General features: G+C 53.4%; 1 protein-coding gene across 4 annotated transcripts in view; it reads right to left on the bottom strand.

Annotated features, from left to right (window-relative positions):
• Positions 1-13,280, bottom strand: part of MGRN1 (mahogunin ring finger 1) — a 61,596-nt gene that overhangs the window by 27,713 nt on the left and 20,603 nt on the right. For all 4 annotated transcript variants that reach the window (XM_032605119.1, XM_032605120.1, XM_032605121.1 and 1 more), the window contains exons 2-5: positions 4,379-4,497; positions 2,711-2,799; positions 1,896-2,042; positions 709-826 (exon numbers count right to left, since the gene is read on the bottom strand). In XM_032605119.1, the coding sequence (XP_032461010.1) occupies positions 709-826; positions 1,896-2,042; positions 2,711-2,799; positions 4,379-4,497 (473 nt within the window). The remainder of the gene's footprint in view (positions 1-708; positions 827-1,895; positions 2,043-2,710; positions 2,800-4,378; positions 4,498-13,280) is intronic.

The following is a 13,280-nucleotide window of genomic DNA, read 5'->3' as shown; positions in this document are numbered from 1 at the left end:
TGTCTTAAGCTTGATGGGGAATCTTCTCTGGCTTTTCCTCAAGGATTATGTACACATACATGTACCTGCAGAAGTGGTCTTGTGCACATCTGTGGCTACCACATATGTGCGATTACATGGTATTTGTCTGTAATGTGCTCTTCTCCAAGCCCAGGAGGTGCTTCCACATCAACATGTACAGCAGACATAAGCTCTGTCAGCTACTTTAAGGCTCACGACATCCCAGAACGGAGCTGGACTATGGTGCCCCCATTATGTATACAGGGGGTTCCCATGATGTCAGTGAACCAAGCGATACCTCCGTAATGGACATGTAGATTGTTTCCAATTTACTATTACAGACAGAGCTGCAGTGAGCACCCTCCACGTCGTGTAAATCACTGTCCTTAGCTACAGAACCACTGGGTGGGAGGCATCCTGCCACGCTGCAGCCCCGTGGCCCTGACAACCATACCAGAGCCTTACGGAGCTTCTAACTGCTGCTGCTCCGTCCGGCCACGATCATCCAGTCCAGCCAATGCCTGCACCGACCACAATCCACAGTCCAGGTACCCCGACTGGGCACACAGACCTTGGTCAGCAGCCATTCCTGACACTTATCAACCATGTGAGGAATCTGAGTGAACAGGCCCCACTGTGCTTGCCCCCCTCCAGGGGAAGGAACTCGGGGAGGGGCCAGGGGAAAGGGGGGCCCAGCCAAGCTGTTACCTCATCATCCTTCCACTCCGAGAAATCGATCTTGAAGGAGGGCAGGGAGAACTGCTGGCTCACTCCCCGCTTGTAGTGGACAGTTTCGGACTGCAGGGCCGGGCTCTTGGGGGTGTACCTGAAAGGGCCAAGAGAGAAAGGACAGTGAGACAAACTCTCTGCCGCATCCCATTCTCCCAGAGCCCAGACCTGCCCAATTACTGTTACCTTTCCAGACTTGGCTACACCTTTCCACTAGGCTTTTATGGTTTGTTGACATTTTTGAATGAATACACTACAAAAATGCACAGTGCAAAGTGACCCCCAGCCCCGGCCTCACGCGTGCTCCCAGCCACCTGCTTCTCTGCCCCGTCCACAACCCGTGTGTCACTCCTGGGAAAGCTGAGGCATAATCACGCCTGTATGAGCAGGTGTTTCTTCTTCAATATTCAAACAGCAGTCCACCTACAATCTGCTCCGACCACTCGTGTGCCTGAAGCTGTCCCACAGTCATCACAGATGGAGGTGCTGTGTTCTTGGGACACTGCATGGGTTCCACCACGGTTTTACTCTAATTGATTCAACCAGGTCCCCACTAGTGGACACCAGGCGGTCGCCAACATCTTGCTATTCCAAACGAAGCTTCCAGGACTCTCCTCTGCACACATCTTAACCACACATGCAAGCATGTCCCCAAGATAAATTCCCAGGAAAGGAATGGCTGAGTCAAGCAGCACACACATTTTCAATCCCGGTAGGCTCTGGCATCTCCCTATGTAGGAATCCAACCCAGGACCCTCACCCACCTCCCCACACCTGCTATCCCTGGGGCCTCACTCAGTCTCTAGGACAAAGGACACTCTCGAGGGCCTTGGCACGTCCGGCCTGAGACTGACACTGGGGGAGGGGCTGCTCTTACACGAACAGGGACTCACAGACCGAGCTCTCAGCCACCACTCCACCCCCGGATCAAATCTGGCCTCCGAGGGGTTTCCTCCGACAGGACGGAAGTGGGTACGTTTCTGCCCATCCTGCCTGGGTCTGGCCTTACAGCCTGGAGGCAGGCCTGCCACAGTCATGCTGAAGTTGCAGATTTCAAACTTTTGGGGCCAGCAGGGCCCTATTTCAAATCAAAGCTCCGAAAGTTCAAATACACAATACAGATAGAAGCAGAACCACTGGGCCTGCCAGGCCCCACAGGGACTCACGCAGCCGTCCCATTCAGGAACTCCTCCACTGCCTGGCAGTAGATGGTGATGGCCACCCGGGCGTCGGCATCGAAGGTGAACTCCAGGCTGTAGAGGACTCGGGGCTTTTCGCCGTCCTCAGTGGGGCTGTCAGCACCGTCCTTGTACCTGCCCGGGAGACAGAGGAACAGGGCAGGTCAGGGGCTGTGCCTGCGACGGTGTCCCCACCCCATACAGCACCCCCGCCCCCGCAGGGGCCCCAGAGTCAGCTGCCTGGCTGCATCCCACCTTCCTAGGAACGTGGAGGCTGTTCCCTGTTTGGACAACAAGGCCCAACAACGCAGGGTCCTCCTTCCCTTGTCTCCTGCTCACAGAAAGGGAGACTAGTCCTCTGGGTTTAGAAATGGCCCCGATCCCTCGAGTCTTCCGGGTTTGAGGCAGTTTCTCAGCCCACTGACGCGCCGGCTGGACTGCTCGAGGCAGTGGGGGTGTGCTGAGCGCCGTAGGGTGCTGAGCGGCATCCCTGTTCCCTGCCTGCCAGATGCCAGAAGCACCGCCCTCACCCACTCCCAGCTGTGACAACCAAGACTGTCTCCAGACCCGGCCCAACACCCCTGGGGCACAGGCGCCAGGCTGAGGCCCGGCTTAAGGCTGGAGTTCCACAGGCAGAACCTGCGGGCCCCTCCCCTCCCCCCACCCCCGCCCCCCAGGGGCAGCTCTGGAATCGAGTCTTGATTCTACACAAGGGGGAGCAGGGCCCGGGGCCACTCTCTCCCAAGCACCAAGGGGCCCATGGGGGGCCAGAGCTCGGCACAGGGCTGGGGGGGAAGGGTTACCTCACAAGCCGGAGGGAGTCTTTGCGGATGTTCACCAGGCTCCTCAGTGTCTTCACAGGCTCATGCGGGGCAGGGGTGACGTAGGGAAACTAGGAGGGAAAGAGCAATTCCAGGTAACCCCCAGGGCATGGCGGCGGAGGGAAAACAGGGCTTCATCAGAGCAATGGTCACAACCCTGCCTGATCATCCTGGGCCCTCGCACTGATCACAGGACTGCACTCCCCTCATCCACATCCAAGGAAACCACAGGCGACACGGCCAGCACGTGGGAGAGCCGGGACTGGAACTGCCCTGAGGATTCTGGGTCCCCAGTTGCAGGAAGGACCCTCAGCTGGGTCCCCGGGGCAGAGGTTAGGGTTGGGGCTCTCAGGCCACGTTCCTGGAGGTGGGACCTGTCGTCTCACTGCTGCCCTGAACAAGGCAGGCTCTCCACACAAGGACGATGGTCAATACAGATTTCGGAAGGGACTTGCGCCCACACAGGCACGCACGCACGCACACGCACGCGCACACACACACACACACGGGTGCTGTAAAACTGGTGGTGTCTGGAAGGCTTGGGCACGGGGTCAGTCTCCTGCTGGTGACAACGCACTGAGTCTTAGCAGATGTTTTCACTGGGAAGCTGGGTAAAGGACACCTGGGGTCTCTCCATCACTTCTCACAACTGCAGGTGACTCTACGATGGTCTCAAGGAGAAAGTGACACAAGACAACAGATCTATAGGTGGCCTGCAGAGCCAGGTCCTGGGTCTGAGCCAAGGCTGCAAAGACATGGAAGGCAGGTTCTGTTCCTGCTGTCACAAACTCGGGAGGGTGGGGAGCTCAGTACAACGTGGAAGCCCCACTGGCCCCATGGGTGGGGGACCAGCACTCTGGGCCCCAGGCCAGTTAAAGGACCAAGACTTCATGTCAACCAGCTGCTCTACAGCTAAAACAGCCTGGAGACCCCTGGTCCAGGGGATAGCACCCCCACCAGGCCCAGGACTCAGCAGCCTTAGGGGACAGAGTCCAGTGTCTCGTGAGAGAGAGGGCCTCCTGCCTGGGCCCTTGGCCATGCAGGGGACCATTATCTCAAGATGCAAACCCAGGCCCCTGCTCAGCAATCCCGCACAGCCCTATCTCTCTCTTTAGTCTCCATCCATCAAACATTCCCTTCTTTATTGCCTGCACCCCACATACTAAACAGGGCAGGGTCTGTCCTTCCAGCCCCTGGAAGAGTCCTAGGTACACAGCAGGTGCCAAATGTGCGTTGAATGAAGGGACAGCAGTGTGTGGAGTGCACTCCTCTGGTGACTAGTGAGGGCGAACTTGTAAAAAAGAGTCCTGGCTGTTTGCGTTTCTGCTTCGGATCACATCTCTTGCCCACTGCCCTATGGAATGTGGATGTTCTTTTCTCTTTTTAAAGGCAGCCATCCAAGAGGCCTGGGATGAAATCCAGAGCCTTCCTCAGCCCCACAGTCTGGAGGCACTGGGTTCAGTAGCAGCTGCTCTGTACCCCAGGGACCAACCCTCGGCCATCCAGCCTCTAAGGGGGGACAGGCCTCACGCACACATCACATGCACACGTCCAGATGACACCTCCGCCCCGTTTGGGGAGACTCAGTGCCTGCTCACAGCCAGGGGCCTTGCCACCACTGCCCACGTGCCCAGCCCCACCGAGACCCACCTGGACTGGGCGATTGCCCAGGAAGTTCAGATCCATGTTCTCTCCAAAGAGGTAACCTTCAGGGTGGGGGGTGTCGAATTTCTCACCTCCCATGAAAAAGTGGGAGGCAAAGTAGTTTCCTGGTTAAAAAAGGAAACACAACTGTAGACGATGAGGCTCAATACAGCCCAATGGGAGCATCTCATGGCCAAGAAGCTCAGCCTGAGAAAGGCCAGCTCCAGACACGGCCTCAGCCCCTCCACCTGGACCGGGGCCTCTCCTCCCCACTCCTGGACTCATCCAGACCCCCGCTCCAATATCACTTCCTCCTGCAGCAGGCTGAACTGCGTCCCCTACAAGGACACGTCTCAGTCCTCACCCCTGGCACCTGTGACCTTGTATGGAAATAGGTACTTTGCAGATGGAATCCAGTTAACAGGAGTCAGACTGGATGGGGGCCCCTAAACCCAGTGACTGGTGTCTCCATAAGAGAAAGAGGGAGATGTGGACACAGACACACACAAAGGGAAGAAAGCTGTCTGACAACAGAGGCAGAGATGGGAGTGACGCGGCTACAATCAAGGAGTGCCTCGAGCCTCCAGAAGCAGGGAGAGGTGGGAAGGAGCCTCCCCTAGAGGCCTCAAAAGGAACCAACCCTGTGGACACCTAGATTCTGGACTTCTGGCCTCCAGAACTGTGAGAATAAATTCTGTTGTTTTAAATCACCCAGTTCGTGGCATTTCATTACAGTGACCATAGGAAACGAATACACTTTCTCTGACCCCCAGACTAAATCAGCCTCCCTACCCCAAATCCGAGCCCTGAGAACTTTTTCACCTCAGTGCTGACCACAGTTTAAAACTGTGTGGACCTGAGTTATTTCATTTCTATCTGACTCCCCTCCATGAAGACTGAGGCTATACGTCCCTGGCACACTTAGGCACTAAATTCACGTTTCTTGTAAAAATAGATGGCTACAAGGCATCGGACATGGGTCAGCTTCAAAGAACTGAGCTCACAGCCTTGCTGGGGAAACACTAGAAGTACTGCCTCCCCCAAGCTTCCTGATCTGATACTTGCCCACTGTCCCCCGTTTCTCACTGGCACAGAGAAAGGCCAGGTAACCAGAGGGCCCTGTGAATTTTGTGGACCAGAGGGAATTCTGGGCCACTTGAGCTTTGGTGGGCGCCGTGCATGGATCTATGTGTCCTTCCTGAGAACCACAACCCCAGTTACGCGGGACACAGCCTTGGCTGCCTAGGCCGGGAGGCCCAGAACCAGGAGTACAGCCTGGTGGCTCTTGACTGAAGGGAACATAGCCAGGACATATCAGGCCAGGGCGTAACCCCAACCCACGTGTGGACCAGGAACCAGACAGAGCCAACTGCAGTGAGAGAAAAAGAATAAAGTGGTGACTAGTTAAATAAATACAATACTCCTGATTTTATGGAACACCATATAATAGCTGCTAAAGAGGGTCAAACAGACCTGGATACTGACACAGAAAGATGGTCCCAGAATATTTGTTGGATGCATTCCAAAACCCCTTTTGAGAGGTAACTGCACACTTAGGCGTGCATGACGCAAGTTGTGAGTACACAGAGAATGGTCAAAAGGACGCACCCAAAGAGCTGCTGAGAAGTCAGTCGGGACCAGGTGCAGCATGGACAAAAGCCCAGACGTTCTGCTCCATGTTAGATCTTTTCACTGAACATGAACCACTCGTGGTGCACTTATCAGAATAAAAAGACTAAGTGTGATGCAGGGAAGCACCTGGGCCCTTCCAAAATCACCTGGGATTTGCACTCAGTCCCGTCTACCGCACTGAGAGCATCAGTGGATTTTAATGTGCAAAGGCTTTAAAAAGGTGGTTGTTCCCACACTGGCCCTATTGGGGTGGGGCACAGGTGGTCTCTGGACCTGTCTCTGGACAGGTGGGCCTGTGGTCCACCTAACCTTGAGCCCGAATCACAGGGCAGTTGAGAAGGGTGTCAGCTGGGAGCTCTGGGCGAAGCCAGCTCAGAGCCACCTGGTCCGCCAGGACTACGATAGGCTGTGACAATGGCACACAGCACAGCCGACAAGCAGTCACATGCACTAGGCTCTGTGACAAGTCAGGGCCGCAGTGGCATGTGACAGAGGGTGCAAGGAAGCCCAGCGGCTGCCTGGGCCCCGCCCTGCCAGGACCTCCACGCTGCTCACAGGCCCTGAGGTGGATCCAGAGGCCGCACAGCACCGGTCTGGAGGGAAGGTTCCAGGCGTGGCGGAACTAGGCCTGGGGCCCAGCCATCCTTGCAAAGCCCTCCAGGAATAGACAGACCCCTGGCCTGGAAAATCCTGCTCCAACCTCGCCCTGGGGGGACCCCAAGGCCCAATCACATTATGTCCAACAAATCTCCAGAATTTCCGCTCCACAAGCAGAAAGTGGGTGAGGAGGTTCTCCTCTAAGAAGGCCCCATGTTCTCACCTCCTGGTATTCATGTCTCTGGGGAGACTTCTCAGACTGAACAGGGCTGACCTGTGTAACCAGCAGGACACTGTGGAATTGACGGAGTGGGACTTCCAAGGCTCTGGGGGAGGAAGCCGGCTGCCGTGCTGGACACTCAAACAGCCCCATGAAGGGGTCCATGTAGTGACAAACTGAGGCTTCCAGCCACTGGCCAGCACCAACCTGCCAGCCCTGTGAGGGAACCACGTGGGAATCAGACCTTGTAGCCCAGCAACCTCAAGGGAGACCCTGAATCAGAACCACCCAGCGAAGCCACTCCCAAATTCCTGACCCACAGAAACCGTGATAATAAGCATTTATTGTTATAAATGGCTAAAATTTGAATTTGCTACTCAGCAAGAGATAACTAACATGATGGGCTTCGAAATCCAGTCTGAGTGACCCTCTCTGGGCTCCTGAAAATAACATTTTTCTGTGGCCACCACGCTGCTCAACGCCACCACCATCTACTGCTGGAGTCCTGCAATCCACTCCCTGGTCTCCCCACTTCCACAGCCCCAAAGGCTGTTTCCCACATCCCAGTGCTCATAATGAGGGGCCTTCTGATGCCTCCCTAATCACACCAAAACAAGTCCCAGACTCCTCCTCATGGCTTGCGGCAGACCCTGCCAACCCCGTCCGTAACCCCAGGGTCTCTGTACTTGCTGTTTCCTCTGCTTATGAAGTTCTTCCCCAAGAGTCTGCCTTGATCCTTAGACCTCACGTGTCCTCCTCAACAAGGCCTCTTCTGATCATTCTTTTTAAAATTTGCAACTTTCGCCCTCCCACCCCACCTGCTGACCCCCCACTCCCAGCCCCCTTCCCTGCTTTATTCTCCTCCATAGCTCTGCCCACAACCTGACGATACACAGGAGGCCTGCACGTCTTAGTGTAGTTTTAAGCTTTAATAACTTCAGAGGTATAAATGCTACAAACGGAAACCTCCGGATTAAGAGGCAACGGATGAGGGTTTTTATTGCGTGGGGCTAGGTTTTTTTGGGGGAGGCTTTAACTGTTTCTTTTCTAAATTAATGTGTATTGCCTTTTTTTTTTTTTCATGTTTGGCCACACCTCGAGGTTTGTGGGATCTTAGTTCCTGGACCAGGAATCAAACACGCACTCTTGGCAGTGAAAGGGCGGAGTCCTAGCCACTGGACCACCAGGGAATTCCCTAACGTGTATTGCTTTAAAACAAGAAAAATTATTTTTAAAAGACTGGAGGGGGATTTCCCTGGTGGCGCAGTCGTTAAGAATCTGCCTGTCAATGCAGGGGACACGCGTTCAAGCTCTGCTCTGGGAAGATCCCACCTGCTGTGGAGCAACTAAGCCCGTGCACCACAACTACTGAGCCTGTACTCTAGAGCCCATAAGCCACAACTACTGAGCCCACGCGCCTAGAGCCCGTGCTCTGCAACAAGAGAAGCCACCGCAATGAGAAGCCCGCGCACTGAAACGAAGAGTATCCCCACTCGCCGCTACTAGAGAAAGCCCACGCGCAGCAACGAGGACCCAACGCAGCCAAAAAAAAAAAAAAAAAAAAAGACTGGAGACATGGGACAAGGATGTTAGAGCAGTGACCATAAAAATCACAAAACTGGAACCGCATTCTGGAAAAACCACTGGATCGTACATTTTAAAGGGTGAAGTTTGGGCTTCCCTGGTGGCGCAGTGGTTGAGAGTCCGCCTGCCGATGCAGGGGACACAGATTCGTGCCCCGGTCCAGGAAAAATCCCACATGCCGCGGAGCGGCTGGGCCCGTGAGCCATGGCCGCTGAGCCTGTGCATCCGGAGCCTGTGCTCCGCAACGGGAGGGGCCACAACAGTGAAAGGCCCGCGTACCGCAAAAAAAAAAAAGGGTGAAGTTTGTAGCATGTGAATTATATCTCAACAAGGCTGTTATTAGGAACTGGAAGCACTTCAGTTGTCAGCTGGTAAATCGTCAACAAATTTTTTTGGTATTAGATCTTTATATGATCTTTCTATTTTTTGGCAAGTAACTTGGAATTAGATGCTATTGCTAAATCAAACCCCTGTTAATTCCCATCTACTTTATTTACGTGAACAAAGTTTCTTAACTTAAAATGAAAAACAGAACTAGAAGTGCTGTTGAGCTGTCCCATTCCAGCAACAGGTTCTATTCAACTGTGACTACATGAATTAACTGGGGGGAAAGCAGCCTATCCACTGACTTAAGAAATACATGTTCAATTTTTTTTTTTTTTTTTTTTTACTATTTATGTTTGTTATTTATAAAAACTGTAGGGACTTCCCTGGCGATCCAGTGGTTAAGAATCCGCCTTCCAATGCAGGGGACGTGGGTTCCATCCCTGGTCAGGGAACTAAGATCCCACATGCCGCAACTACTGAGCCCACACACCACAACAAAAGAGGCCGTGTGCCGCAGCAAAGATCCCGAGTGTCGCAACTGAGACCTGATGCAGCCAAATAAATAAAAATAAACATTAAAAAAAAAAAAACTGCAGTATTTGTGATGTTCTGACCAACTGGTTATTTGTAATGGCCACTCAAACCAGGAGAAAAATTCTCCCTTTTAAGATTCTAATTTCAATTTATGTACATATTTTGGTTGCATACAATATAGGGATCAATAAAAGACTTTCAAGCATAAAAAGTTGGAAACACCTCACATGCTCGATAAGGAAATGGTCCAACACACCGTGGCAGTGACAGGATGGAACCAAACATCAGGTAAAGGAGGGAGCGGGGTCTCCGAGTATCAGCACAGAGCAGGTGCAGAACCAACACAACTCAAACACGGAGGACGTGAAAACATATCACAACGCAGCCCCACAGCGCAGATGGTGGGACCCCAAACTTGGAGGAGGAAGAAACCAACGTGGGGAGGACATGCCTGAGTCCACAATATGAAAATGAAAAATGTAAACTGTGGACTCTGAATGGAGGGCATTCCCTATATTCCTCTCTGTATTTTCCTGTATGTTTTTAGATGCTCACACTTTTAAAATATTTATTTATTTATTTATTGGTTGCTGCACGCGGGCTTTTCTAGTTGCGGGTAACAGGGGCTACTCTTCATTGCGGTGTGCAGGCTTCTCATTGCAGTGGCTTCTCTTTGCTGTGGAGCACAGGCTCTAGGTGCGCAGGCTCCAGTAGTTGTGGCTCGCGGGCTCTAGAGTGCAGGCTCAGTAGTTGTGGTGCACGGGCTTAGTTGCTTCGTGGCATGTGGGATCTTCCTGGACCAGGGCTCGAACGTGTGTCCTCTGCATTGGCGGGCGGATTCTTAACCACGGCACCACCAGGGAAGCCCTAAGTGCTCACATTTTAATGAAAGGAACTTTTAAAGGAGGAATGTGCATCCTAGGGAACTGGCAGCAGCTCCCAGGTGTGTGCCTGTGTGTGTGTACAGATGTATCGTGCATACGTATATGTGTGGATAGGTGTGTGTATATCTAAATGTGTGTGGTGTGTGTGCACATGCATGCATGTGTTGTGCTGTGTGCATGCATCTGTCATGTACACATGTATACGGTGTACATGTGTTGTGTGCATGCATGTGCATCTGCGTGTGCACACTTTGGAACCAAGAGGAGCAGGCAGGGCTATGAAGAGGAGAGAGGGAAAGAGAAAGACAAGACAACCGAGGGGGAGAAACAAAAAGGAAGACCTGGAGATGGGAAGAGAAGAGAAACCACCCCCACAGCCCCAGGCTCTTCTTCCATGCCCCCGAGTCAATGCCCCAGCCTGGGTTCCCCACAGAACCCATTGAGAAGGGATGGAACCTGCCCCCACTTTCCATGTGAGAAACTGAGGTCAGAGATCACCAAGCTAGTGATGGAGTCACAGCTCAAACCTGCCAACACCAAGCCTACCATGTGTCTTTTTAAAAATTTAATTATTTATTTATTCTTGGCTGCGCTGGGTCTTCGCAGCTGTGCACGGGCTTTCTTTAGTTGCGGCGAACAGGGGCTACTCTTTGCCACAGCGCGGTTTCTCATTGCGGTAGCCTCTCCTGTTGCGGAGCATGGGCTCCAGGCGCAGGCCTTGGTAGTTGTGGCTCGCGGGTCCAGAGCAGACACAGCAGTTGTGGTGCACGGGCCTAGGTGCTCTGCGGCACGTGGGATCCTCCCAGACCAGGGCTCGAACTGCGTCCCCCGCCCTGACAGGCGGACTCTTAACCACTGCACCACCAGGGAAGCCCCACCATGTGTCTTAATCCCATGCTGGGCATCTCCCCGTAACACAGCACAGGGGACAGACAGGGGATGGCAGTCAGTGGTGTCACTGCCGGTCACACATAATGAGCCACGTGAGAAGGGAGTCTCAATTGTGAAATCCTTCCAGAGGGCCTGCCAGAGGACACGGGTCCTGATTTTGACCTAGAAGCCCCAGCTACCTGGCACAACCCACTCCAGTACTCCAGGGCCTCAGAGGAGCCATCCTCAAACTTTATGGCTAGTATGTGGGTTCCTCAAAAAATTAAAAGTAGAGCTCTGAGACCTTGAAGATGGCGGAAGAGTAAGACGCGGAGATCGCCTTCCTCCCCACGGATACACCAGAAATACATCCACACGTGGAACAACTCCTACAGAACTCCTACTGAAGGCTGGCAGAAGACCTCAGACCTCCCAAAAGGCAAGAAACTCCCCACGTAACTGGGTAGGGCAAAAGAAAAAACAGAGACAAAAGAATAAGGACGGCACCTGCACCAGTGGGAGGGAGCTGTGAAGGAGGAAAAGTTTCCACACACTAGGAAGCCCCTCCGCGGGCGGAGACTGCGGGAGGCAGAGGGGGTAGTTTCGGGACGGCGGAGTAGTGCACAGCGACGGGTGCGGAGGGCAAAGCGGGGAGATTCCTGCACAGACGATCGGTGCTGACCGGCACTCACCAGCCCGAGTGGCTTGTCTGCTCACCCGCCGGGGCGGGCGGGGCTGCGAGCTGAGGCTCGGGTTTTGGTTTTGGACGGAGCTCAGGGAGAGGACTGGGGTTGGCGGCTTGAACATAGCCTGAAGGGGTTAGTGCACCACGACTAGCCGGGAGGGAGTTCGGGGAAAAGCCTGCACCGGCCGAAGAGGCAAGAGACTTTTTCTTCCCTCTTTGTTTCCTGGTGCGCGAGGAGAGGGGTTTAAGAGCGCTGCTTAAAGGAACTCCAGAGACGGGCGCGAGCCGCGGCTAAAAGCGCGAACCCCAGAGACGGGCGCGAGCCGCGGCTGAGGGCGCGAGCCCCCGAGACGGGCGCGAGCCGCGGCTAAAACCGCGGACCCCAGAGACGGGCGGGAGACGCTAAGGCTGCTGCTGCCGCCACCAAGGGGCCTGTGTGCGAGCACAGGTCACTCTCCACACCCCTCTTCCGCGGAGCCTGTGCAGCCCGCCACTGCCAGGTTCCCGGGATCCAGGGACAACTTCCCCGGGAGTACGCACGGCGGGTCTCAGGCTGGTGCAACATCACGCCGGCCTCTGCCGCAACGTCACGCTGCCTCTGCAGCCGCAGGCCCGCCCCGCACGCAGTGCCCCTCCTTCCCCCATCCCCCAACCCCCGGCCTGAGTGAGCCGGAGCCCCCGAATCAGCGGCTCCTTTAACCCCGTCCTGTCTGAGCGAAAAAACAGACGCCCTCCAGCGACCTACACGCAGAGGCAGGGCCAAATCCAAAACTGAGCTCCTGTGAGCTGTGAGAACAAAGAAGAGAAAGGGAAATCTCTCCCAGCAGCCACAGAAGCAGCGGATTAAAGCTCCACAATCAACTTGATATACCCTGCATCTGTGGAATACCTGAATAGACAAGGAATGATCCCAAATTGAAGAGGTGGAATTTAGGAGCGAGATCTATGATTTTTTTCCCTTTTCCTCTTTTTGTGAATGTGTACGTGTATGCTTCTGTGTGAGATCCTGTCTGTATACTCTTGCTTCCACCATTTGTCCTAGGGCTCTATCCGTCCATGACTTTTTTTTAAAAATTCTTTTTCTTAATAATTAAGTTTAATTGTAATAACTTTATTATACTTTACCTTCGTTTTCTTTCTTTCCTTCCTTCCTTCCCTCCTTTAGACAACGAATCACCCCAAATTGAGGAGGTGGTCTCAGGGAGCAGGATTTATGATTTTTCCCCCTTTACCTCTTTTTGTGAAGGTGTATGTGTATGCTTCTGTGTAAGATTTTCTCTGTATAGCTTTGCTTCCAACATTTGTCCTAAGGTTCTATCCGTCCCTTTTTTTTTTTTTCTAAATATTTTTTAATTCAATAACTATATTATACTTTATTTTATTTTTACTGTATCATCTTTCTTTCTGTCTTTTTTCCTTCTTTCCCTCCTTCCTTCCTTCCTCCCTCCCTCCCTCCCTCCTTTCTTTCCTTCTTTGCTTCTTTCTTCCTTCCTTCCTTTCCTCCTTTCCTTCTTTCTTTACTCATACTTCTACTAATTCTCCCTACTTTTTCTCCCTTTTATTCTGAGCTGTGTG

Source organism: Phocoena sinus, chromosome 15 (genome assembly GCF_008692025.1).
Source record: "Phocoena sinus isolate mPhoSin1 chromosome 15, mPhoSin1.pri, whole genome shotgun sequence".
In the NCBI taxonomy this organism is placed as follows: domain Eukaryota; kingdom Metazoa; phylum Chordata; class Mammalia; order Artiodactyla; family Phocoenidae; genus Phocoena; species Phocoena sinus.
The sequence above is the reverse complement of the archived record's forward strand: the minus strand, read 5'-3'. Positions and strand labels throughout refer to the sequence as shown.